We start from the raw sequence: 25,239 nt of genomic DNA, 5'->3' as shown, positions 1-25,239 counted from the left end.
GCGAAATTTTCAATGACTGCCCGAGCGTTCTAGATTCAGTCTGTCCTCAACGAACACTGAATACACTCTGTTGCTGAATACTTCGACTCGAGCTACCAACATAAACGCGGAAGTTCCCACTAGGCACCACCCACTTCTGAGCCTGCACATCCCAGTAGCTCAGATCTCGTCTGGTAAGCGTAAAGCTGACCGTTCCTGATTGCTGCGGCTGGAGACTGAGCTTCTGAAATCCGCGCAACTGCCGTGGCGGGGTACTTGGAGCAGAGTCCGGTAGACCGATGTATAGCTGGGCGACCTCGGCACCAGCTACCGAGCCAGTGTTCTGAATCGAGGTAGTAATAGTTCCTACAGCCTTAAACAGATCTTCCGGACCACCGGGAACCACGGTTCCAACAGAAGGACCAGGTGTGGTGGCGACGTTGACAGTCATATTCGTGTACTTGAAAGTCGTGTACGATAGGCCATAACCGAATTCGTAGCGAGGCTTAATACCGTTCTCATCAAAATGCCGGTAGTCGATAAACAGACCTTCGGTGAAATCGTCAGCCTCGCCAGTGGTCCAGCCAGTTCCGTAGTCGCTGCGCTGCTTGGCAATTGTGTAAGGCAACTTTCCACTGGGAGAGGTACTGCCGTATAGGATGTCGATCAAAGCATTTCCACTTTCCTGGCCGGGGAGCCCAGCCCAAACAATAGCGTTGACTGATGGTTGAGCGAGAATAGTTTCCAAGATAACAGGACCCACGCTGTGCACAACGACGATGACATTTTTGTTTGCGGCTGCGACAGAATTGATGAGCGCGTTACCGTTGTGCCATGGATCTAGGTTGTTCCTGTCACCAGCGTTGCCTTCCACTGTGATATAGCTATGACTGGTGTTAATAGTCTAGTTTAGGTGCCACAGATATGATTTTGGTCGACTCACCCTTCGCCAGAATCCGAGTTAATAAATACCACAGCTGTCTCTGCATTCGAGGCCGCAGAGGAAGCAGCAGCAACATCATCTGTGTTGCTTGCGAAGATCTGGGTACCGTCTTTTTGGGCCCGAGATTTAATTGCGTCGAAGGGTGCGACAAGGTACTAAAGAAACCGCATTAGATCTGAAGAGCCTTGTGGTGGAAGGTGCTTGGATTACCGGAAACTGAGCCGTACCACTGCCCCATCCCATAGCCAAGGTGCCGTTATCACAACCACGGTCACTGCACGCGTTGGGTCCAGCAGGGTTCACGATGGCATCCTGTCCAATGATAGCCAGACTCTTTGGCTTTCGAAGAGGCAGAGTCTGGTCTACATTTTTCAGAAGGACAATGGAATCACGAGCAACGTTACGGACAACCATAGCGTGGTTATCCGTTACATCGACACTGGCTTTACCGCCATTCCATGAACTGAAAGCAACTTCGGGATAACCGCTGTCTTGATCAAGGAGATACCAGGCTGCCAAGATACGAGTGGCCATGTCATCCAAGCGGGACCTCGGCACAGAGCCGTTGGTTACCGCCTCCACTAGATGGGGGCCCCAGAAGATGCTGCCAGGTGGAGAATTGAAATCACTGCCGGGCATTGTCATGTCTAGACCCGCCAGGGCGCTGTTCACCGTGGTGTGCTGTGCATTCCAGTCGCTCATGATGTAGCCCCGAAAGCCCAACTCGTCCTTCATCAACCCATTTAAGATGGCGTCGCTCTCGCAAGCCCAAGTCTCGTTGACTTTGTTGTACGAGCACATCACGGAGGCCACATTGGCTTTCACGGCGTTCATAAAGGGCCATACGTATAATTCATGCGCGGCGCGGTCCCCGATATTGGAGCTGATGGTCTCTCTGCTGTGTTCCTGCTCATTTCCGAGCCAGTGCTAACCCCCCAGTCAGAAGATTTCCGCGGTAAATCGAGAGAGCAATCATCACATACCTTGGCGCATGCTTGTACACCGGAGTCCTGCATGCCTTGAATGGTCTCTTCCATGGCGACTCCACTGAGGTAGGGGTCAACCGAGAAACCCTCCCAGCTTCTGCCTCCATCCGGGTTCTTTCCAAGAGGACCTGCCACCGGTCCCAGCTGAACATGGACACCCAGGCCTTTGGCTTCGGCTCCCATCGCGACGCCGCGGGCGTACATCAAGCTGCGGTCCCAGGTAGCGCCGGCATTGATGCCCGCCGGAAATGCCGTGACCGGATTGGCCATGCGGATACCCAGCGGCGAGTCCTGCAGACATAACGAAGGGTAGTTGATCGAGCTGACCGCGTATGTGTTACCCACGCAGGGACCACCTTCCCACGTCACGCCAGTCGCGATGCCTACTTTCTCAGTCTGGTTGAGTCTTTGGAGGGCCGCGTGGGCTTTTGCATAGGCTGCATCCCAACCAGAAGGACCAGAGCTGTAGGCGTGGACCACGGTGGTGGCTGCCAGAGTTGAAAGAAGAAGTTGTTGCATAGCCATGTTGCTGCTAGGAGGTGATCGAGCTTCCCCCAGGTCGCTGGAAAGAACCTTCTTTTATACAGCCAGTGCCTACCGAGGAGAGTAAGTAGCGAGACCTGAAGGGGGGCTTGGGCTGCTTCGAGTTTGCACCCCCTCGTTTCAAGCCACCACGACCGCTCAGACAGTCTGGTCAATGCCGAGATCGATTGCTTCCCCATGAAGCCCCGCCGCACGGAAGACCTTGTGCTCGCTGCGGGCGCCATCTTTAAGGCTTGGGCTCGTATTGGCAATGAGTGACATTCCTGGGTAGGACCGAGGCATCGAAGTATGCAACCTTGCAGTCGATAATGTGGATAGTAAGGACTCGTCTCGTGAGCGCGCTCGAGCCGTTGGAAATGCGGGATTGGATTGCGGGGAGAGAAGGCAAGTCGAGGACTGGGTTGCAATTCCGCCTAATGTATCATCGGCGATTGCTTTGTTGACCGGAGACAATCCCGAAAGAGTCCTCTGTAAGGGAGCCCAAACCATCTGTTTCCCCGCAGCCAAGTCAGCCACTTGGACTGATGTTGACGATTGGCTGCCGATTGAACGCAAGTCCGGGGTGGAAGAGACTGCAAATAAATATACTACTAGGCCAAGCGCTTATTCCATGCGGCAGCGCCACGACTAGATCAGACTAGCCTCGTCCGACAAATATCCGCATGCCTGTGCTTAGGAATATTGAGATCTTTTCAAGTACTACAAGGTCCTTTCACGACACCAAGAGCCATGTATGCGTTTTGTCATGATTTCAGGCAGTATATAAGCTACGGAGTCATACAACGGACGATTCGACATGATGGTCTAAAACCGCTCGATCAAATGGCTTCACTCCACTTACAGCTTGACGCCTGACTTTCGGCGGGCCTCCTTCTCCTGGTCCCGCAGCAGACGGCGGAGAATTTTTCCACTCGGGCTTTTGGGAACCGCATCCACAAATCGCACACCACCCTTCAACCACTTGTGGCGTGCCTTGTGCGCTTCGACGTGTCTCTTGATTGATTGCATGGCAGCATCATCGGGGCCAGCGGAGGCGGACTTGACAACAATGGCCTTCGGCACTTCACCAGCAGCATCATCGGGAACGGCAATAACGGCACAGTCAGCCACAGCGGGATGAGCGAGGAGGTGAGCTTCCAGCTCGGCTGGTGCCACTTGGAGACCCTGTTGCGCGAGCCAGTCAGCGAGATTCCCAATATTGTGTTGACCAAATACGTATCTGGTGTGTCGTGACGAACCTTGACCTTGATCAATTCCTTGATCCGGTCGACGATGAAGATATGTTCGGTGAACTTGGGGCCTATCCGGACCACCGCTTCATCTCCTGTACGCATCCACCCATCCACAAATGTCTCCTTAGTAGCTTTCTCGTTGTTCAAATAGCCCAGAACCACGCTTGGACTCCGCACCAGAAGTTCCCCTGGTGTGTCATAGCTGGTTATTTCTTGACCCTCGGCAGACATGATACGCGCCTCGAAGCCAGGCACTAGGCAGCCAGAGGATCCCAGCATGATGTCAAAGTGATGGGTTGCGCAGGCCACGGTACAGGTCTCCGTTAGGCCTAGAAAATTATTCAGATGAGTCTCGATGGTACTTCAGGGACCAGAATCTCTTACCATAAGCCTGTCGAATAAGAACCCTTGGGTAGATGTTCTGGAAATCGGCAGCCGTTTCACTTCCCAATGGCGCCGCACCCGTGAACAGAGATTGTACCGAGCTGAGATCATATTTCAAACACAGGTCTGGGTTTCGCAACATGTTGATTATAATCGGAGGCACCTGAAGGAGGTGTAAGTGACCGAACAACTGTCTTCGCAGACGGAATTAATTCAACACCCACCACAAACAGTGAAGTAATTTTGAAGGTCTCGATGGAGGCTAGAAACGACTTCAATTCGAATTTGGGGAGAACGACAGTCTGATCACCGCGATAGGCGCCCGCATGACAAGTGACCACCAGCGCGTAGATGTGGCTCTGCGGCAAAAGGCCTAGCGCGACCTCGGAATAAAACTTTCCTAGCTCGCGTTGTTTAGCTTCACGATAGCTTCGCTCAAAGGCTGTCATCTGCAATGTATTGGCAATAACATTGCGATGAGAGATCATCACTCCTTTCTGCGAATGGCTTATAATCAGTTTGAGGGGAGCGATCTATGTTACAGGGAGGTCAGTACCGGCAGTCCAGATGTTCCACTGGAATAACACAAGAATGCAGCGCGTCGCGCCCCTTCTCCTGGTCCCCACCGCACTGGCTCTAGAGCTGGAAGAGACTTCCCAGCTTCGGCGAGATCGGATACCGTCCTATACTCGGTTGAGCGGTTTGATCCCCCGAGGATCTCCGGTGGCACGTCGAGAAGGTATATCCTGCTCTTGGGTAGACCAGCCAGAGAGGCTGCTTCTAGAGCAACTTGCAACAAAGGAACACATGTGAATAAAGCCTTTGCTTTGGAGTCCAACAGCTGATGCTTCAACTCGGCTGCAGAGTACGCGGCATTGGCAGGAGACACAATGCCACCTAGTCGGTGAACGGCCCAGAAGAAAGGCAAGGAGTCAATCTACCTCCCACCCCAGGAGGAAATTAGTAAGTGCTTTGTATCCTATCATGACAATGCTGGGGCTGGCCTACCGTGTTCAAGGTAAATACTGCCAGAGTCTTGTCCCATTCAGCCCCTTGGTTAGGTGCCCAGGCTAGCTCTTTTGCTAGAGCGCGCGTGATGGATTCTACCCGGTCAACGACCTCTCGCGATGAGTACGATCTGCCAGACAGGCCACATGTGAAGGGATGACGCGAAATATGATGCGGCACTCGCCCATACTGCTCATTGAGGATAAACTCGCTGATAGGGATATGGTCCGGAATCGTCCCTATTTGACCAAACTTCTTGTCGGGCAAGAAGACCATTTTCTGCGGCAATTTAAACGTGCCTCGGTGAATATTTTATCGGTGATTGTGGCCGGAGCTCTATAAAATAAACACGGTAAGAGGATAGAGGCAGCTGGGCAAATGCGACCGAGCCAATTTGTTTGGATGGGCCCAAAATCCACCGTGTTCGCTCAGAAAGCCGAAAGGAAGGTTCAGAGAGAAGAAGCGCCAGATTGGGGTTCCGGGTTTTTAAAAGGATGAAAAGTGAAAGGTGGAGACGGGGCATCACAATGCGGGGAAGTCGGCAATGCTGCAACCCGCTGAAGTAGATTCACTCCGCGGTATAAACCAGAACGCCGTAGCATGCAAGGAGCAAGCTAATAGCTGATAACGGAATTTCTTCAGACAGCAAGCAAGGGCTAGAGTTAGCCACTGCCCTAAATCTACAGCTATAGCCTCTTCTCTATGCAATCCCTAAGGATGATTTGCTTACTTTGTCGATATTTCGAGGCAATTTTTCAAACTCGCAGATATCTAGTAAGAATATGCCAGGGTCTTTCTCTAGAGGCTCTTGGTCTTTTCTATTTTGGTTCGATAAGCCTTTCGCTCTGGTATGCTGTTCCTTTGATTGGACTCATTGTGTCACCTGGGTAAATATACGATCATTCCTAGGACACTCTCACTTAGCTCTCGATAGGCGTCGAGGGCGGCAGCCCTCTTCTCTTACTTTCTGCTAGCTCTATAAATTCCACATGCTCTATAGGTAGAGAGCTTGGAAGAGTGAGCCACACTAGAAAGATAGCCCTGGAGGGATTCCCTTCCTTATATATACCACTAGTTGTTAGTTACAAAGTCCATATTATGATGATGAAACTCACACTACCGTTTCGGTCCCGATCAAAATAGTAGTAGTACAACTATGGAAAGCTATCTCAAGGATCACCACGACCCAATTGACCACTCAAATTCATGCATTTGACTTTGCGATGCCCTAAGTACCTTGTTTTAACGTTAAGAAATGTCTAATACCTTCCTCTCTACTATGGTGAAAATGGGGTTCTACTTACTGACTCCCCTAAGCTAGGTGTTACTTGACTGGTTTATTGGTTAGATTGTTAAATAATTTCAATCGTAGCCAGGTTTTATCATTCTGCATCTAAGGCTTCATTCTTCTACTTTTAGTATATGCGTTTTTCTGCCACCCAACCCGCCTCTCACCGCCTCACCGCCCGGGGTCGATCCGGCTCGAACTCTCACCCCCGCATCCTCTACCTATCGGCATTCACACACCGACCCGCACACCCGCTCCCGTACCTGTATCTATCCGACGCAGCCCCAGATTCGCCCCACTCATTTTCATCTCTTCTCAAGCTCGAATCTTTCATCTGATTTTTGCTTTTTATTGATTCAATTGCCAAATCATGGCAAAAAGAAAAACGGCTCAGCGACCAGCCGCGGTGACTCGCGTCTCTAAATCGACTAGAGGCGCGAAAAAAGGTCAGCAATCTTTACAATTTTCACCGTGGATACATTGTCTAACATGTCTCTCATTTTCACCAGTCGCCACTCGCAGTTACGATAGCGCCGTAGAGCGCGCAATGGCTGCCGTCAAGGAGGACACGATTGCTTACCCTACAATCGCCGAGCCCGTTTATGGAGAACCACCGGCCTGGGCTGATGTTGGTAACCCTTCTAACTAATTTGAACAACCATATCTACTAACTCATATCCTAGAGCCGCCCTGGTCTTGCTGATGCTCTCCCTTGGTTTCGCGCCGTGCAGGGAGGCATGTATCATTGCAAAGGCTTTTGCTGGGGTTTCTTACTGGATGCCGATTGTGGAGATCGTGCATACATCAGCGACGAAGTGGTCATCACCCGAATGTGAGCACCTACGCTTCTTTATGCACCTCATGCATTTCTGCAAAGCTAACTTCTCAGGGGTGGTGGCTGCACAAAAGATGGCCAGGGTAATCTGATCCTTATAAAAAACCAGGACATGGAAAGTGCACCCGCCAAAAGCTTGCTTCAAAGCCAAATGCGCAAGGTTCCCATTGGCCTGATTATTGGTATGATCACGCATCGCTGGCTAAACTTCCATCTTATTCTAACTTTTCATAATTACAGGCAGCATGAATACAGTCCTTAACCGAGAGCTCCCGCACCGATTCAACATCATGGACTGGTTTCACATCACTGACGTGTGGTATGAAAAGACGGGGAAACAAGCTGGAATAAAGGTCAGATTTGAGAAGCTGGATCTCTCCAGCAAGAGCTGGTGGGCTACAAAGAACTCCCCAGACCTGCTGCCTCTGGTCCAGCGAGACTTTGACACAAAGCCAGAGAGCATTGAGTGCCCATCATGCGGCCAGGAGAGTCGCCGGGTATACAATGAGGGCTGGATGTGCCTTCAGCCCCAGTGCACCCAGTTCTGGAAAATTGACGATAAGTGTCCGGACGAGCTCACTTTTCATCCGGTTTTCTTGAACTACCGCAATGCTCCGGACCCTACCATGCAGCCACACTATAGCCTGGTTCCAGATTTGCTGTCTAATATCAAAGACGAAGACACGGATATCACCAGCAGTCGCATTGCTTGGAGAGGGATTGTGTGCCCAGAATGCTCCAAGTGCATCCCGCGGGTATTTTGGAGAGGCTGGAAATGTAACAGTGACCTCAAACCTGGGACAGAGAAATACGCGGCGGCCTGCAAGTTTGAGAAAATGTTGCCTATGCATCCAGTCTCTCTCATGTCCGTTCTCGATGACTTTGAATTGGGGCCTATCAAACGGGCCATTCTTCTGGAATCGGGACCCTATAGTCCAGAGATCGATGATGTCTCGCTGGCTCCGTTTCGAAAAATAACCTATACACTGCCTGGTGTTGGCACGGTTACTCACTTTGTCTCAAACCGAAAAATTAATGGCCGCGCCGGGGGTCCTAACGACTTGTTCATGGCCCTCCAGGAAAGGGATATTGGTCTTCGACGTTATTGCCTTCAGCAGAGTGTTGGTTAGTGACCATTTTTGTCTAGGGCTCTAAGAGATTTATCTAACCTCTGTTGATTATAGTGGCGGAAACCTTGACCTCTCACTTTGCGGTGAACTACGTGGGTAGTCAACTATCCTATCTTCGGAATACGTATCTGACAAAAAATAGGGAATGCCGTATAAATACGTCGTTGCGGTGGATTCGAAGGGCTTCAACGAGGCGCCCCCTGAAATTCTCTCAGCTCTTGGCCGTCTGTCATGGGCTACTCAGCAGGCCGCTTCTGGCACCGGGCATGAGTACCTACCACCTAATGAGCTTCTGGCTATTGGCTATTTTGAGGACATGAAGATGGGTGTAAGTTTTCATTTCCACCCGCCCACAGTGCGGTTGCCTAATATATATTCTTTTACAGTATCACGATGACGGCGAGTTTTCGCTTGGCCCAACTATTGCCACATTTTCCCTCGGAGGCAGGGCGATCATGACAATTCGCATGAAGTACAAGTATTATCATGGATACACCAGAGCGAAGAAATATCTGGAGGATGACCCGGTGCTGCCCGGCTGCAAATTCGAGAGCGAACGTCGCGAACTGAAAGCGGCGTTCAAAAATGGGACTATCACCGAAAAGGTCTACCATGAGCGCCGTGCCGACCTTCTCAAGATGGGTGACACCAAGGGTGGAGAAGCGCCTCCTATTATCAAGCTGGGAGTGCACCATGGGGACTTTGTGGTCATGCACGGGGAAAACTTGCAGAAATACTACGAGGTGTGTGAGATCTTAGCATTCCGGCTTTATGCAGGCCTGCTCTAACCTTCCCAGCATATGGTGGTCCCCGAAGATAAGATGCGCTTTGCGTTGACTGCCCGATACATCAAGCCTGAGCATGTCAGCCCGGAGGACCTTGAGAAGGGAAAGTTCTCGCTTACCCCCGACCAGATCTATGATGGACAGTGATTGACGATTTTCTTTGCCCTCGCTGCGACGGATCTGAATTATGCTCCCGCTGATCTTTCGATATATTATTTCCCCTAGGTGTCGTTCTCGTCGCACTCGTTCGTCCGATCGGCCGATACCTATGTTTACCTGCGGATCGGAATGTCTCCATGATTTACGAATGACGATTTGCCCTCTTGCCATTTGATCACTCACACTCCCACACTGCAGCCCATTGCTTATCACTCTAGGTGTTACACAGCATTGTTTCCACGAGGTGCCCCTAGCCCGTGGTCCTAACTCTCCCCTCTTCCCCCACCTAGTGATGTATGCTATGGATGCCATATGCATAAATGACACCTCTTAAGTGCCGTGAATTTTCTTTATTATACCCTACTTGCATAGACTCTCAGTGACGCCCAACTGGACAGTGCACCCACCGTGGCTCCAATCCGGGGCGGATTATAGCCGGGCGTTGCTTAGGGGCTCAGCCTCCCATCTCAGCCTTCCAACAGCGCAAATGATAGCGCCGGGGGCCATCGATAGAAATTATTTTGCTCCCCCGATGACAGCTCATCAGTCTACCCCTCCTAACCTCTCCAGGGCTTAGCGACCAAGCGAACTATGAATAAAGACATTGACGAGACCGTTGGGTAACAGGGCAACATGCACATGACCAGAGATTAACCATCCCGAATGTGCAGCACGCCGTAAATGAGCCCTGGATGGAAGAATACGAATTCAATAGCGGAAAAGCAATAATTGTCACATTGCCAGAGCCGTGAATAGTCGTATGGCAACTTATAAACCATAGATCTTGACAGCCTCTTCGGTAGCGCCGGCCCGGAGACGATGTGTGGCGGTGGGGGATAACGCCAAGTCCCCGATCCCGCGACTCGACTCTCCAAGATCCAGACTTTCTAAAACCTCACCCTCACTGCACCACCCCTCTCCTCCCCTCTCCGCCCCTTCTACGCTCGTTTACTGGGGGATGCTCAGAGCGAGAAGCTCGGCAGTCTGTCCCCTGCCCGCATCCCCTCATTCGGTCCATTCTGCTGTCTGCGGCTCGTTGGGCTCCTCTCGCACGCGTTGACCACACGTTCTTGTCCGCGCTCGTTGGTCGGCGTAAGAGATCACCAGTGGACCTGGAGAGTTATCAGATCCCGTGTTGTGGGGGCATCTGTCTACCGTTTCCGCCATCATGTCGCATCACAACGGCCAACCGACCTACTACGGCCAACCCAGCAATCCTCCGGTCTCCCAATCAGCTGCTGCTCGCTACGATAGCTTTGCGCCCCAACGGAACCCGACCCAAAACCAGCATTTGCCGAGACGAATGCCAAGCTTTAATGCTGGGGATGACTCTCAGCTGTTCAATACCGTTCGGATTCACAATGCACGAGCAACCGATGCCAACGTGCAGTATTCCGCACAAGCCAATGGATATGCAGGTGGTGTTGGACAAACGGGCTATAATATGACACCAGCTGGATATGAGAACGGTCAAGGATCTGGATTATCGCATGCGCATGATTTGTCAGGCATGTCGCCCACGCGCGCCTCATCACAGTCCGCCGCCAGGTCCAGTTACCAATATGGGTATGGGTCCACGGCCGCGAGCCAACCTGCGTACAACCCCCAGCAATATGGCCTCCCACAATCCCAGACCCAGCCAAACCTCAGCTATACCAGGTTGAATTACACTGCGCCCATTGCCTCTCCCGCCACCGCAGCCCCGGGCCATCAGCCCTATAACCCAGCCGCGTATCAGCCTGCTGCGGTTGCGAGCTTAGGCTCTCCTACCTTACCACGACTGCCCAGTGAGGCATCATACTATGGCCAGACCCCCCCGATACCACAGTCGTACGCATACCCCTCCCAGCCGCCAATGCCTCCCCCGCGCGGACCCGACCATCCTTACGGGGGGCGCCCTTCGCCGTACGGATCCTCGCCCGTCAATTTCAGCCAGCCAACTTCAGCCACCACCTCAACGACCTATCAATCGCTTTCATCCCCGGCTTCAGCCACATATGCCATGTCAAGTTCTCCATCCGGAGCGTACATGCCTCAATCTGCAACTGGTCTTAACTTCACTCCGTCCCACGGATTCGGATCCGACTCACCATACCCCACCCCCACGATTCCGCCTATCAGCAGCAGCCTGGACGATCATCCGCCAGAGCCACCTGTACACCAAACCCACGCAAATGGAGTATATGCCAATCGGCCTAGCTTGTCTCATGCGGCACGGACACTACCCACGCCTCCGGTGCAGCAAGATCTGCCTATACTGCCTCCGCGACGAACCGATACTCTGACCCGACATCCGCAGGCTCGACCGTTGCCTGGACCACCAGTGGATGCTGAGCCTGATCTCGGTGGGACTTCTGCTTCTCCTCGACCGAATGACCCTCGGGCCAACCAGGAGTTAATGAAAGAGATCGAGTCGGCAGTGATGGACACTCAAGCAAGTTTCGCTCGACGTCACAGCTCATGGACCTCAAATAGTGGCTCTGCCTCACACATGCCCTTGTCGCCAGATGAGCAACACACCCACACTAACGGTAACATGGGCACTGGGGCGTGGAATGTAGTTAACTATGATGCCTACAGTGATGAAGGCGAGGCTGAAGCGGAGGCCGGGCTTGCAATGTTAAGAATGGCAGAGGAGGAGGAAAAGGCTCGCCAAGAGCGGGAACGTCTTGCTCAAGGGCGCCCTCGCCGGGAGACGAATGCTTCACTGCGCAGCTCGCGCGGCTCTTATACATCGGGCAGAGGCCCTTCGCCCACTGCAGGGACACCTATCTCGCAGCCGATAGCGGAAGGCGAATTCATGGGGCAAGACCTGGCATCCTACGGGGGTGATTACCAAGGGAATCTCCATTATGGTGATGAGCCCATTTACAGCTCGGAGGACTACTCAGATCCCCCTGGCGCGGGTGGATTCACCGGGACATCTGGTTCATTCCGCAGCTCGAATATCTCCCCGGATGGGCGAGGTGAGCCAATTGACGATTATGAACATCCCGCCATCGCCTATGAATATGCCAATCGTCTCCACCACCTTCCGCCAGATGCCCGCGTGGATGCTGGAGGTACAGGTGGACTCTCCGCCCCCGGAGACCTTGGTCGGCGAATGAGCTTCGACTATGGAGAAGAAGGCGACAATCCGTTCGAGAATCATCAAGATGCAGATTATTCTGGCGACGAGAGTCCTCATAGGACAGCACATGAGGACCTCTTTTTCCATCCTGGGATGCGCCCCTTGCCGCCCGCCCCCGTCGAACCCGCCGGCAATGCTGCGCTTTACAACCATTTGATGCCTGCTGGCACTTACCGGCTATCGGAGCAGGATGACATGCAGGGCCATGCACAGTATAGCCACCCCTCTTTACCGGCGTCCGCGGACTCGTATGGAGAGCCTTTGCTCAGCCCATCTCAAGTTCCGCGGTCGTCATCCTTGTCGACGCCGATGGGACCTCGTACTGATCCACCTATCAGGTCGAAGACCGATGCGGACCGTGACAAGTACAAACAGCAGCAAGAGCTCTTGTGGCAAGCGCAGAACGGTAATCTCCCTGATGTTGGTTCGGCCGAGGTCACTGCTTCAATGGCGCTGGACCTCCCAACAATTCCTGCTGCCCGGCGCAAGAAGTTCCATCCGGCGAAGCTATCCTCGGAGCAGTTCAAGAAGTGTAGTGAGCCATGGGCTCTAAGCTCTGTTCTTGCTTGGATTCGTGATCTAAGCGAGGATGAAACTGATCTTCGAGAACAGGCTATTGTGGACGCTCTCGTGGCACTGTTTACCCACAAGGTTCCGACAATGAACATTGCAGATGCCGAAACGCTCGCTGCTCGCGTGGTTAACAGTATGCTCGACGAAGGGGCTTTGGTCAAAGAGGAGGAGTGGGTTAAGTTCGGCAATGGCAGTCTGTCGGGTGTTCTGTTCCAAATTACAGGAACTGGCTGCTACTCACCGAACCTGCACGAGCAAGAAATGCACATTCAAGATACTGATTCCTATGGGCGATGCTACTCCCATCACTGCATGCGAACTTTGAAGAAGGTCAACTTGAAAGCGCAGATGATGGCACCGCAGAAGAAGGCGGAGGATTGGGTCACGTTCTACAAGGTGCCAAAGGAAGTGTGGGAAAGCCACCCCAAGAAAGAGATCGATCGACAGAACAACTTACACGAGATTGTGACCACCGAAGATTCCTTTATTGGCCAACTCGACGTCTTGCGCGAACTCTACCGGGATCAACTTGCCAATATGAACCCGCCTATCATCCCAGTCAAGCGACTGCCCAGGTTCCTGAACGATGTTTTCGGCAAGGTTGATGCTGTTAAGAAGGTCAATGAGGATTTCTTGTTGGCACAGTTGAAATACCGCCAAAAGGAGCAGGGTCCTTTCATCGTGGGTTTCAGCGACATCTTCCGAGAATGGATTCGCAAAGCCAAGAACATCTACATCACCTACGCTGCAACGTTTCCAACGGCCAACTACTACGTTCGCAAGGAAGCCGAGCGCAACGTCCAGTTCAAGCAGTTCCTCAATCAAGTCCGCGAGCACAAGCTGTCGAACCGACTCAGCTGGGACACATTCCTCAAAGCCCCGATTACAAGAATTCAACGGTACACACTGCTGCTCGCTACTGTTCATAAGAACATGGTGAAGGACTCTGAAGAGAAGGCAAACTTGTTGCAGGCTATTGAGGAAATCAAGGTTGTGGCCCTGGAGTGTGACAACAAGGTTGGCGAAATGAACAAGAAGGCAGATCTGATGGAACTTTCGACAAAGCTACAATTGCGACCGGAAATGAAGAAGGAAGTGGAACTCAACCTAGAACACTTGGGACGCGAGATCATTCACCGAGGTGATCTCCAGCGCCCGGGCACTCGCACTCGGTTTCTCGTCGACACACATGCTATCCTATTTGATCATTATCTCGTTCTTGCCAAATCTTTCACGACGCGAGACGTGTCGAGAACAGCCAAGTACGAGCGGTACGATGTGTCGAAGTTGCCCATTCCGATGGATTTGCTGGCCCTGGAAAGCACCAATGATGACCCTGTCGTCAAATCCTCGGTTCGAGGCGTTGCAACCCTGAATCCTGCCCAGGGTGGCGTGAGTCCTTTAAGTCTCCCAGGCCCCGGTGCGGGTGGAAATGGACCTACTGCAGTTCTTGAGTCAAGAGACGACAAGATTCTCTATCCGTTCAAGATCAAGCACCTCGGCAAGGATGGCACTTACACTCTCTATGCTTTCTCCGCATCAAGTCGCCAAGAATGGTGTGAGAAGATAATCGAGGCAAAGACCAAACACGCTGCAGCTCTTTTCTCTCAGAATGCCGAGCCATTCCGGCTTCGCGTCCTTGCGGACACTGCTTTCGCCTACTCCGACCAAGCCTCTGGCTCGAAGAGTGTTACGATCAAGGGCACACCGCTGCACCGTGCGATCCGGGAGGTCGAGAAGAAATACGAGGGATCTGGGCCTCGCCCTACGCCCGTTTGTAAGACGGGCGTAAATTGTGCCACGGTCTTCCAACAGCCTCCAGGTCGAATGATGTGTGCAATTGGAACAGACTACGGGGTGTACATGTCTGATCTCAGTAACCCGAGGGGTTGGTACCGGGTAGGCTTTTCATCATTCTAATTAGTATGCCTGATTGATTAACAATCTTTAGGCCATTCCTATCATGCGAGTCACGCAGGTCGCCGTATTTGAAGATTTCAACCTCTTCCTGCTGATCTCGGATCGATCGCTGATTGCTTACCACCTGGACGTCGTATGCCCAGCTAGTGGTGTTCCATCTCAATCCCAAGACTCAGCTCGTCGAGCTCCACAGAAGCTGTCTGGGAATCGTGAGGTGGGATTCTTTGCTGCGGGTCGCATGAAGGACCGCTACTTGGTCCTGTACAAAAAGCGCGATGGGCTGTCATCTACCTTCAAGGTTTGTGCCATTGTCATCAGCGACCTTTCTTGAGATAACACTAACAGCAAACTTCTAATCCCAGGTCCTTGAGCCCATTCTTCAAAAATCAACTTCTAACAAAAGTCGATTCTTCCAGTCTCGACGCTCACAAACCGAGTTCTTCCGTGAATACGACGAATTCTACATTCCGGCCGAAAGCTACGGGATAAACTTGTTCCACTCGTCCCTCGCCATCTCCACCCAGCGCGGCATCGAAGTGCTCACCTTGGACAAGAAACAGTCCTGGTCTGTGCCCGATTTCCGCTCGGACACGACTCCAGACGCGCACGACACCCTCAACAGCATATCTCACCGCATCAGGGACCTCCGCCCGCTCGGCATGTTCCGGCTCAGCGAGAGCGAGTTCTTAGTCGCATATCAGGAATGCGCAGTGTACGTCAACAAACACGGCGATGTTTCACGTAGCGTGGTGATGGAATTCGTGGGCAGTGCACACACAGCTTGTCTCTACGGCAAATTCCTGATCCTGTTCAATGATGACTTCGTCGAGGTGCGAAATGCCATGAATGGTCGTTTGAGACAAGTCATTCCCGGTCACAACGTTGTCTGTCTTGACGATGGTAGCAAGCTACCTGGCTCAACTGGGCAAGCCACTGGAGGTTACATTACCAGCGGCTACTCTAATGGCGTCTCGGGTCATGTGCAGCACACGGTCAAGATTTGCATGCAACACCCTGCATACGAGCGTAGCCAGATCGTCTTGGAGCTGGTTGAGAACCAAGGACAAAAGGATTGATCATGGTGTCGATCGATTGACTGTGGACCATCCGCACTTCCACTATCCATCCATCTTCTCTTCTCTTGGTACCTCTGTCTGCCCTGTGAATGATGGGCCTGCGCTTATTTCCTACGGTTATTCCCACCTCTCCTATTTTTGCACGACCACCAACTGCTTGTTTGGAGGTTTTTCTTTTTCTCTATACCCTACGTCTCCTTCGCCCTGCCTCATTTCCCTCTATTCCCTTCCCCTAGCCGATTCCATTAATGGGTTTTTGGACATGAGTTTGGTCTTGGGGGCACATTAACGAACGACTTCTGCCTGCACGGCTCTTCCTCATGGCGCTTCCGCGCAGCGCTGGTTCGATGTCATGATTGTACATAGAAATGTCATTGTGCCATCTCACGACTTTACGAATTTCATTTGAACTCGGTTGGATTGGATCACGTTACGACTTTTCTTTCTTCAGGTGGGATTATTAGGGGTTTGAATGTGCATGCCGAAGAGTTGATTTCCATACATGAAATATAAGTAGAGCCGAGGTAATCGGATATTCAATGCATTTCTTGATATCAGCGTAATGCGACGCAAAGCACCATTGAGTATCTACAATCTTCGCAGAAAGAAGATGCACGCATCTAACGCAGGTATATAATTGCACATCAACATAGCTAAAGCACCAATGAAATCCGACAAAACAAACAAGGGAATCACAAGAGCAGCCCTAAACAGACATGTTCCAGTCCGACATACAAAGAAGGGAGCAGACGAGATGAGAGGGGCCGGGTTGTCATCAGGACTCAAACTCAACGACTTGGCTAAGCACCTCGCCCTCGTGCGCCGACGGGTCCGACTGTCCGTGGCCTGGTTTATGATCGACATCCTTGTCGCCATCGAGGACTTCTGCGCCTTCCAATAGATCACGGTCTGCATCGCGCACGCTGCGGCGCTCGGGGTCTGCGCCGTATGCGCCAGCGCCCCAGCTGGAGATGCCGCCTGCCATGGCGGCAGCGGAAGCGCCGTCACGGCGGGGGAAGTCGTCTTCATCTTCTTCGTCTTCCTCTTCGTCGCGACCGAGAGCATTACGCTCCAGCTCGCGCTGGGCGTCGTCCATGCGCTTCTTGACTTCGGCGGCCATGCGAATGCCGTCGGTGACGATGTTGTCGAGGACGCCGCGGAGACCTTTTCCTGGTGGTACGATGCCACCCGAGGCGCCGGCGACTGGGACATTGCCGGCGGCGGTGAGGTTAGATGGACGGGCGCTGCCAATGTTGGAGAAGGTGGTGAGATTCGAGGAGAGTGAGGAAGAGGCGGCGAGGGCCGCTGGGTGAGGGTGATCGGAAAGGTGGAAGGATTGAGGGAAGTAGGATTCGAAGAATTGTTCCAGAAGCTCGTCGGCGAGGATCACCATGCGGAATGTGGGCAGTGTGATGTGTAGGGGATTATTGGGGTCCAGAGCCGGGTTGGCTGATTCAGATCTCGGTCTACTCTTTTTGGTATTGTTGGGAGAAGCCAAATTGGGAGAGGCCTCTAGTGCTGGCGGTTTCTCAGACCTGGACTCTCCATCAACGTCAATCAGGTCTTCCTCATCATCACCGATAGTAAACTGGTCGAGTTTTTCGGTTGCCTCATTTGCATCGTCCTTGGCAGCCTTTCGGTTTTCCGGGTGACTAGGGTCGGCATATTCGAAGCAGCGGCGAATGAACGCACTGACACTACCCAAGAATCTTTCATCCGTGGTGAGTCTGTTCTGCTCCACGTATTCACGATCATGAGCTCCGCTCAGGTCCTCCAAGGATTGAGTGGCAGTGATAGTGCCTTCAAAACCCCGGCGGGAAAGGAATAGAAGTGCCTCTGAAATCTTGAGAATTCCCTCCCGATCGACCTGGCCATTGTCACTGTCATCGTACAGGTTGAAAAAGTAGTTGATGTTGTTCATGATGTCTGGCGATCCCTTGAGTCTAGCCAGACCGTTGACGACGTTCTGCAGACTCAATCCTTCCCCTGGGTCAGTGGCCCACTTGCGGTATAGGCGCTGCATGAACTCGTGATCGGCAGGCTGCCGCCGGTTGGCCCAAAGCAGCGATCTGTTGCCCTTGGTGCTATTGAAACTCGTGCCCGAGTCTTTTCTCGCGGAGGCAGGGGTGTCGGAAACAGCCCACTTCGCAGTCGCTGCCAAAAACTCTCTGAAGGCATCATAGTCCATGTGCGTGGGGCTCGGCCCAAGGCCGACGCGGCCAACTTCCCTATCCGCGGGTGGGCCAAGAATTGAGAGACGCTCGGATTTCTTCTTCTCCTGCAGCTTTCTCTCCTCCTCAACAAGCTTCTGATGTTGCTGCCAGTGATATAGGGTCTCGTAGAACCGGTCGTAAATAGTGCCAAGATCATCCACACTGAGGCGTTTGCTCTCAGGTCCGAGATTGCGGATAGAGGTACGCTTGGCAAAGCTCTCAATGTTCTCCAAAACAGCATCCTTGTGTTTCTCACGCTGTTCAGTGATGGTGCTGTGTGTGATGCCAGAGAACTCCTTGAAGGCCACTACCATCAACTCTTGGAATCGGGTTATGGCCCGCAGCTTCGGGTTCTCAGATCTGGGGTGTGCGGATTCGTCCAGACGCGAGAAGTATGACTTCAGAATAGAAATAAACGATCCGTCATCCTGGATATCCAGAAGCTCTTCGCCATTAATGCGAAGGATGGCCAGGCCAACCTGGAATAGGACCTTCGGGCCCTCCAAGAAGAAGACATCCAAGACACGAAAGGCAAATACAAGAGGCATGGAGTTGATATAAAGAGAAAGAAACCATGGCAGAGAAACCACGGAGAGCTGTACATCGGATTTGGCGAGATGTTCCCACAGTACTGGCATTGTTTTCTCCACGAGTGATTCGAACACCTTTTGGTCCAGTAGAGTTCCGTACATGGTGGTTGAGTAGTAGCCGGGAAGAAGCCGATCACACAGCACCGAGAGGAGAAAGAAGGCCTGGGCCTCAGACATATATCTATTTGCGGTCAGTCATAATACTTGGGAACCGGGGATTCAGGGCGACAAACATTAACAGGGCGGCAACGACAATATTCATAGCTTGGCAGTAGCCAATTTCGGCGTTGATCCAGCTATAGGCTGTGAGGACTCGTCTTAAACGACCAATGCCCTCCTCACTCTGGAATCCCGGATACTCAGGCAAACTGCGGTTCAAATCTTTCTCAATTTCATCAATCGCAAGGGACTCCTGCCCCTGGAACCGTGTTAATGTCTCTTCGTACAGTTTCGGCGAACGAAGACGAAGGAATAAGGAGCCGGATGTGAGCTCCCAAATCTCTCCACGCAACCGATTAGGCAGACCGACTCTAATCAACTTGTGAAACGTGGGTTGGCGAACAAGCGTGGTATTACGTCCGTTTTCTAGCACATAATTAAAGAAATCCCACAGATACCGGGATTGTAAAACTTACCTCGGAAGTATTCGCCCCAGAGTCTCATCTTGCTGCGGTCTCGCAGCTTGCGTGCATCGCCAGGATAACGGAAGAGCATACCCAATCCGGCATCTGGGGGTTGTCGCCCGTCGCCATCACCGCCTTCTTGTGTTTTGGCCTTTGCGCCGGAAAGCAGATATTCCGAGTAGCAATCTGTCACGACGCTGCGCAAGTTGTCTACCTCCTTCATTCCCTCCCTGAGACCCTTCTTGAGACAATCACAGAATCGTTCGCAGGCCTGCCTGCTACCGACCAGCTGAAGAATAAGGCGCTGGGGTACAAGGTTGGGTTCTTGTTGCTTGTTTAACAAGCCATTCCATGTGGTCAACGCGAGGGAGAACACGTGGCTAGCGCTGTGCAATCGCTCGACTCGGCGGATACAGGAGAGAGGGAGTGTGAAGCCATTGCCAGAAGGGCCAGTACCGTGGGTCTGTCCGGTCCAATTGGTGGAAGCACTGAGTGTTGAGGAGGGGAGGAAGCTGGTTGGCTGTGTTGAGAAGCAGATAAATCGCTCGCTGAGATGCAGACGCCCCGTATACCGATTGCCAGGGCGATCACCCAGCCGAGAGGCTTCCCCCGAGCTGGAGGAGTTTGGGAGTGGGAGGACAAGATCCGCTGTTATCTCTTGTAGGGGGTTCTGAGAGTCTGGGAGGCGGAACTGTTGGCGGAAGAGGAAGGCCTTGGAGGGATTGTTGTCGGAGGAAGAGAGGGAGGGGATGTTGAAGTTGGCCGGATCAATCAGTGATTGAGCCTTCTGGACAAAGGACGACCACGGGATCATGGTGGGCAGTTGTCGAATCGAATCGGACCGGCTGTAGGGTACGCAAGTTCGGTGATGTCGGAGCGGAGCTAGAAGCTAGAGCTGCGACCAGTAACGGGAAGCCGACCCTGGGAGGGAGCGAGTGGAACGCCCGTGAGGTTGGCCGATGGGAGCTCCGGGATCATTTTACAGCCCAAGTCATCCTTCGCCGAGCACTGGACCTGCAGCTCGGGGGGAAACGTGGGGATGGAGTGTTGGTGTCGGCTGAATAAGAGGGGGAACGCGAGTGATGTCGGTCGTGCCCACGTGATTTGTAGCCGCGCGGTCGATTTTCGTCGCCAAGGAGTGAGATCGACGATCAGTGCAATGTGAAGAGATGAGTATCTGGTAGTCTACTCTACTCGAGGGGCTACGGTGCTACAGGTCAAAGCCTGGGCCCAGCAGCCCAAAAACTAGTGGTCGAAATAAACTGCATTGACAAAGAAAGTCGCTATACAAAGCCGGACATCAAGGAGACGGGGTAAACAAGAGTTGAAGACATCGGTCCTGAGAGAAAAGTATTGTTCTCACACACAGTAACAGTCTGGCAGTCCAACACGAAAAACAACATCCTCTTGATCTTGACTGTAGTCAGGATTCAACACATGAAAGCCTTCTGGTTGAACAGCGACAAAGCTGCACCGAGAGTACAAACAACAAAGGAAAAAAAAAACCTCTAGTTCTTCTCCATCGATCCTCGGGTCTGGGATGTCTCCTCATTGTAGCCGGGAACTGAAGACTCAGTCATCAAACCCTGCTTCTCACAGGCATCACCTTGTTCCCAAGCAGCCTTGTGCTCCTGGGGCTTAGTGCCACGGTAACGCTGCCAGACGAAGACAACGGCCTGGCCAACGAGCATACCGACAGCGCTGGCGGTGAGACCGGCCAGGACGCCCAGAACGGCAGGTACAAGAATGAAGCGGACCACACGCGAGAAGGTGTGAGCAAGGGCACCATGAGGACCATGCATATGGTGCGGGTGGTGCGGGTGATCGGCATGCTCGGGGTCGAAGCCGCCATGGTGATGGTGGTGGGGATGACCCTCGGGGCCAGGATGGAAAGGCTCGGCATCGACCTCGAACTCAGGGACGGGAGGCATACCCTCGCGGTCGAAGCTCTCATCTGGTGGGGGTCCACGGAATCCGCCGTCAACATGGGCGGCGGAGCCCTTGTGGCTTTTGCCACCCTTGTGCTTGCAGCCCTTGCGGCCGGCCTTGCCGGCCATGCTAAGAATACGCTCCTTGGCAGCAGCCAGCAGACCGCGGATGCGAGCGATGAGGAGCTCCCGCAAGCACTTGGCCTTGCCCTCACAGTCCTTCCCGGACAGGCCCTCGGGAGCCGGGGCGCTCTTCTCAATGTCGGTCCGGGCGATGTGCAGGTTACCAGCCACATCTTGAATGAGCTTGATGGCGACGGTATCGACGATGACGGGTTGGGAGTACAAATCGAGAACAGTGAAACGGACGTCGAGAAGGGCGGCGCCAGGCTCATCGGAGGGGAAAGCCACCGGCATCACCTCCAGGGCGTAGCCGACCGAGGCGGGCTCCGAAACTTGACCGTCCTCCAGCTGCTGGATCGCACTGATGGGGCTGGGCGCATCAGGCGGGAAGATCTGATGACCGTTGGCCAGCAGGAGGTCGTCGACGATGGAGAAGTCCAACATCTATGGTCACAGTCAGCCGATGTACTTTCCTCTCTCCCTCTCCTCCTTTTCAGCTGTCATACCAGTGTGGATGGCTTGTCAGTGTTCCAGGTGACCGCGCCCTCTTGATGAACTGTACGGAAGGGGCACTCGGTGCAGGGCACGCCGACAGCTGCCCGGGTAGTATCTTCAAGCATGAAAGGGCGAATGCTCATCAAACCGTCCTCGGTCTCTTCCACCTGGGGCTCCATTTCAGGGACGACCAGCACCGCGCTGGCGCCCAGGGCAGCCGTTCCACCCAGCAGGATGGACCGAAGAAACATGGTAAAGAGCGGACGTCGAAGACAGATGAGGGGGGTTTGTTGGTGATGAAAAGGACGGGGTCAGTCTCTGTTCTTTAGAGGGGGGAGAGTGGAGAGATAAGTGTCTAGTCGACTGGGGCGGGCGGGTGGAGTGGGTGACGCCAGCTGCTGCGTGGCGGGATCGATGATTGGCGGAGCGCAAAAGCTGACACACTGCGGCTGGTTTCGTCGTGCGCTCCGGTGACGGCGTGGTGACGGCGATACCGCGTAAGACACGCCCTTCTCTCCTGGCCGGCTCGCGCGGGCGGTATTTCGGTGACGCCCGGCTGCTGATCCATGTTCTCATCGGCTCATTTTGTCGATCCTTCTCCCTAACCCCAAAGCAGACACTCCGACACAAATCTACCATCTCGAGTCCTTCACCCGAGCTGCGCACGGTCGTAGTCCAACCAGCGGACCAACTCGAAATTGATCTCGCTCACCCAGCGCATTTCAGCTGCTCGGGTGCTACGCGGCTGTGACAACATATTTCCGGGCAATGTGTTCGCTGCCTCCCAATCAACTCCACCTCGCTGCTCAAGCTGCTGCCAGAGCCAGATCATGGCGGCAACCAGACTAAAGAGAGCCAACAACACCGTGCGGGGGCGTTCGTGAAGGAGCCGCAAAAGACGATGAGTGCATTGCTGCAGCACTCGCTCGAATGAATTGTTGTTGTCGATATCAGGGATCGTCTCGGGCCACATGCCGGGCATGGACAGTGCGATCCGGTCCGACTGTGGACCCAACGACAAAGAGCGCTGCATTGTCGGTGCAGGCGGACTGGCGGGCACTTCTTGGATGAGTGAGTGCTTGTCGTGGTAGGCAGTGTTGTTCTTCACGGGCATGTTGGGCAAGTACATGGGCACTATTCCAGCGGCAAGCACGGCAGCCAACGCATTATTCTCGAATGGCTGGTCTCCTAAGTGCTGACCGATGATTGACCTCTTTGGAGCTGCAATTGTCTGTTGGGGTTCTGTTGACATAGTGGTCGGAGCAGCCAGAGCCGGCTCAATGGGCTTGATCGGCATCAAGGCGGCTGGTCGAAATGACGAAGCTGTCTGGGGTACAAGCCGGCGGAGGCTCACGCGCATCGAGACGGGTCTAATATGAGCTGCCCGGTTGATCCTGGGTTGGCTGTGGTAGATCTTCGTTCGCTTGGCCAGGTTGATCTCGGTACTATATCGGGCATCCGGCGCGTTGTACCCATTGGAATCCGTGGCTCGGCGCCGTTTCCGTGGTGGATAGGATGGAGGACAGCACGGGGCCGTGAGGTCCAGATCCATGTCCACGGGAAGAGGGCTTGTGCTGTGATAGAGGGCACAGCCGATCACCACGTCTTCCATTGGTTCCTCCGCGAGGTCAATCGCTGCGACTTCTTCAGCAAGCGACGAGACCGGATCACGGGGTGATTCTCCCATGACGATGTCCAGGGAGTCGGGCTGGTGCTGCAGAGTGGGCAGGCGGAGGCGAGGAGGGCGGAAGATTGGGGCGTTTGGGGGAGGAGCGGTAGAGGCGGCCGGCGCGCTCTCCATCGAAGTGTCGCTGTCGTTGGCGCTGTCCTCGGCCAGCGAGGAACTGTCGATGGAGCGCATTTTGGTCGACCATGATGAGGAGGAAAACTCACTATCTGTGGAAGAATCGATAAACCTCTTATACTCCGCGAAGTCCACTTTCTTCCGATTCACTGGATAATTCACGGCCGCATTCACTGGCATCTTGCCTCGCCTCACTTCCATCTTCCTCCTCTCTCTCTCCTGTCGCCTCGCGCGCTTCTCATTCACTTTTGGGTCGACACTGCATAACTGCAGGACTCGCTCAATTTCGGCCACTCCTGAGTCCCGGACGAGGTTCATAATGAGGCCTGGGGGAAGACTTGCCATCTCGATTACACTGTCAATGCAACGTTTGATATCTTTCACTCGTTCATTGTGCTGACGCTGGTTCAAGCCAGCTCTCTGCTCCACCAGATGCCACTCATCGACGCTGCTCTCCATCAGGCGCTTGACTTTACGCATTTCTTCGACCGAATGCAAGAGCGATTGGACGAGCTCTGTGGTGCCTATTGCGGCGACCTTGTTATCTGTCATATAACTGCGGCGAGCCTTGTCAGCCTTACTGAGAATTCGTCTGTTTTCCTCTTCCAGGCCCTCACATTTCCGCTTCATCTGTGCCATCTCGTATGTATTTTTCTGGTTGTACTTTTGATTGTCAGTCAGCTCCTGTCGGAGTTGGTGATTCTCGGATTCGAGATCATGATTGCGTGTCTCATGATACTCGATCATCCGATCAGACTCGGCATCTTTCTCGCGTAGTTGTATGATGAGTTTCTTGTTTTCAAAATTTTCCTTCTCGGCGGCCATCTGACTCTCATTGAGCTTCCGTAGCGCATTCTCGGCGTATGCCTTTTGCAGGAAATTCGCTCGTCGGGTTGCTCTCTTCTTTCTAGGTTTTGGGGATGATGGCCCAGGTGTTGCATCGTCGGCTGGAGGACTCTTCAGCAGTGAATCGTCATTTGCTGTGTAGCGTCCCAATTTGCCCGCGCGCGATGCGCTACCAGAAGGTGGTCTAGCCCGCGACGAAGCATTATTCAGCCCGTCGAGGGACCGAGGGACTTGCAACGTCTCCTCCGCCGATGATATCGGAGATACCGACGAATCCGATGAATCCGATGAATCATCCTCTGAAGACTCGGGTGTAGATGGTTCGAAGTCTGGGTCCCGGGAATTGTCTGTCTCATATTTCCTGGACTCGCCTCCAGGGCGCTCTGCGGATGTCCGTCGTAGTGTCTGTCGCGTAGTCGGCATTGTGAACTGTTTTAATCTCTGTGCAGGTGGACTCGGTATTTGCATTCGACGCAATTGTAGACGCGATCGTATAACCTTCAGAAGCCCTCGCGGGCGTAGTCGGGCGACAGGCCTTTATATTACCCTGTGCCCTCGGCGGGACATTGTCGGAGCAACAAAGAGTAGGTCTAGCGGAGTCTCAGTGTGTGGGGGGAAGAAAGAATCAAAGCCGCTTTTATGTACT

General features: G+C 53.3%; 7 protein-coding genes across 7 annotated transcripts; 2 read left to right on the top strand and 5 right to left on the bottom strand.

The window, feature by feature from the left end:
* Positions 1-46: 46 nt before the first annotated feature.
* Positions 47-2,433, bottom strand: N7459_007991 (beta-glucosidase; the record flags this gene model as incomplete). The annotated part of the gene is made up of 4 exons (XM_056947159.1): positions 47-863; positions 923-1,077; positions 1,133-1,849; positions 1,906-2,433. The coding sequence occupies 4 exons, from the start codon at positions 2,431-2,433 to the stop codon at positions 47-49; spliced, it is 2,217 nt and encodes a 738-aa protein (XP_056796669.1).
* An 855-nt stretch (positions 2,434-3,288) lies between these two features.
* Positions 3,289-5,351, bottom strand: N7459_007990 (acyl--CoA ligase; the record flags this gene model as incomplete). The annotated part of the gene is made up of 6 exons (XM_056947158.1): positions 3,289-3,615; positions 3,690-4,012; positions 4,068-4,230; positions 4,292-4,564; positions 4,624-5,004; positions 5,076-5,351. 6 exons carry the CDS (start codon positions 5,349-5,351, stop codon positions 3,289-3,291), a joined length of 1,743 nt encoding a protein of 580 aa, XP_056796668.1.
* Positions 5,352-6,910: 1,559 nt separating this feature from the next.
* On the top strand, positions 6,911-9,260 carry N7459_007989 (uncharacterized protein; the record flags this gene model as incomplete). Its single annotated transcript, XM_056947157.1, has 8 exons — positions 6,911-6,991; positions 7,047-7,195; positions 7,253-7,380; positions 7,439-8,323; positions 8,383-8,420; positions 8,471-8,656; positions 8,715-9,071; positions 9,126-9,260. 8 exons carry the CDS (start codon positions 6,911-6,913, stop codon positions 9,258-9,260), a joined length of 1,959 nt encoding a protein of 652 aa, XP_056796667.1.
* A 1,180-nt stretch (positions 9,261-10,440) lies between these two features.
* Positions 10,441-15,971, top strand: N7459_007988 (putative Rho guanyl nucleotide exchange factor; the record flags this gene model as incomplete). Its single annotated transcript, XM_056947156.1, has 3 exons — positions 10,441-14,874; positions 14,927-15,193; positions 15,258-15,971. The coding sequence occupies 3 exons, from the start codon at positions 10,441-10,443 to the stop codon at positions 15,969-15,971; spliced, it is 5,415 nt and encodes a 1,804-aa protein (XP_056796666.1).
* Positions 15,972-16,746: 775 nt separating this feature from the next.
* On the bottom strand, positions 16,747-20,211 carry N7459_007987 (GTPase-activating protein; the record flags this gene model as incomplete). Its single annotated transcript, XM_056947155.1, has 3 exons — positions 16,747-18,955; positions 19,008-19,359; positions 19,410-20,211. The coding sequence occupies 3 exons, from the start codon at positions 20,209-20,211 to the stop codon at positions 16,747-16,749; spliced, it is 3,363 nt and encodes a 1,120-aa protein (XP_056796665.1).
* Positions 20,212-20,905: 694 nt separating this feature from the next.
* N7459_007986 (uncharacterized protein) lies at positions 20,906-22,194 on the bottom strand (the record flags this gene model as incomplete). The annotated part of the gene is made up of 2 exons (XM_056947154.1): positions 20,906-21,892; positions 21,955-22,194. 2 exons carry the CDS (start codon positions 22,192-22,194, stop codon positions 20,906-20,908), a joined length of 1,227 nt encoding a protein of 408 aa, XP_056796664.1.
* Positions 22,195-22,592: 398 nt separating this feature from the next.
* N7459_007985 (uncharacterized protein) lies at positions 22,593-25,016 on the bottom strand (the record flags this gene model as incomplete). Its single annotated transcript, XM_056947153.1, has 1 exon — positions 22,593-25,016. One exon carries the CDS (start codon positions 25,014-25,016, stop codon positions 22,593-22,595), a length of 2,424 nt encoding a protein of 807 aa, XP_056796663.1.
* Between the last annotated feature and the right edge of the window lie 223 nt (positions 25,017-25,239).

The sequence above is a fragment of the Penicillium hispanicum genome, assembly GCF_028827665.1.
Source record: "Penicillium hispanicum strain IBT 35686 chromosome Unknown utg000007l_segment0_segment0, whole genome shotgun sequence".
NCBI classification, from domain to species: domain Eukaryota; kingdom Fungi; phylum Ascomycota; class Eurotiomycetes; order Eurotiales; family Aspergillaceae; genus Penicillium; species Penicillium hispanicum.
Note: the sequence above shows the minus strand (reverse complement) of the source record. Positions and strands in the feature narration are given on the sequence as shown.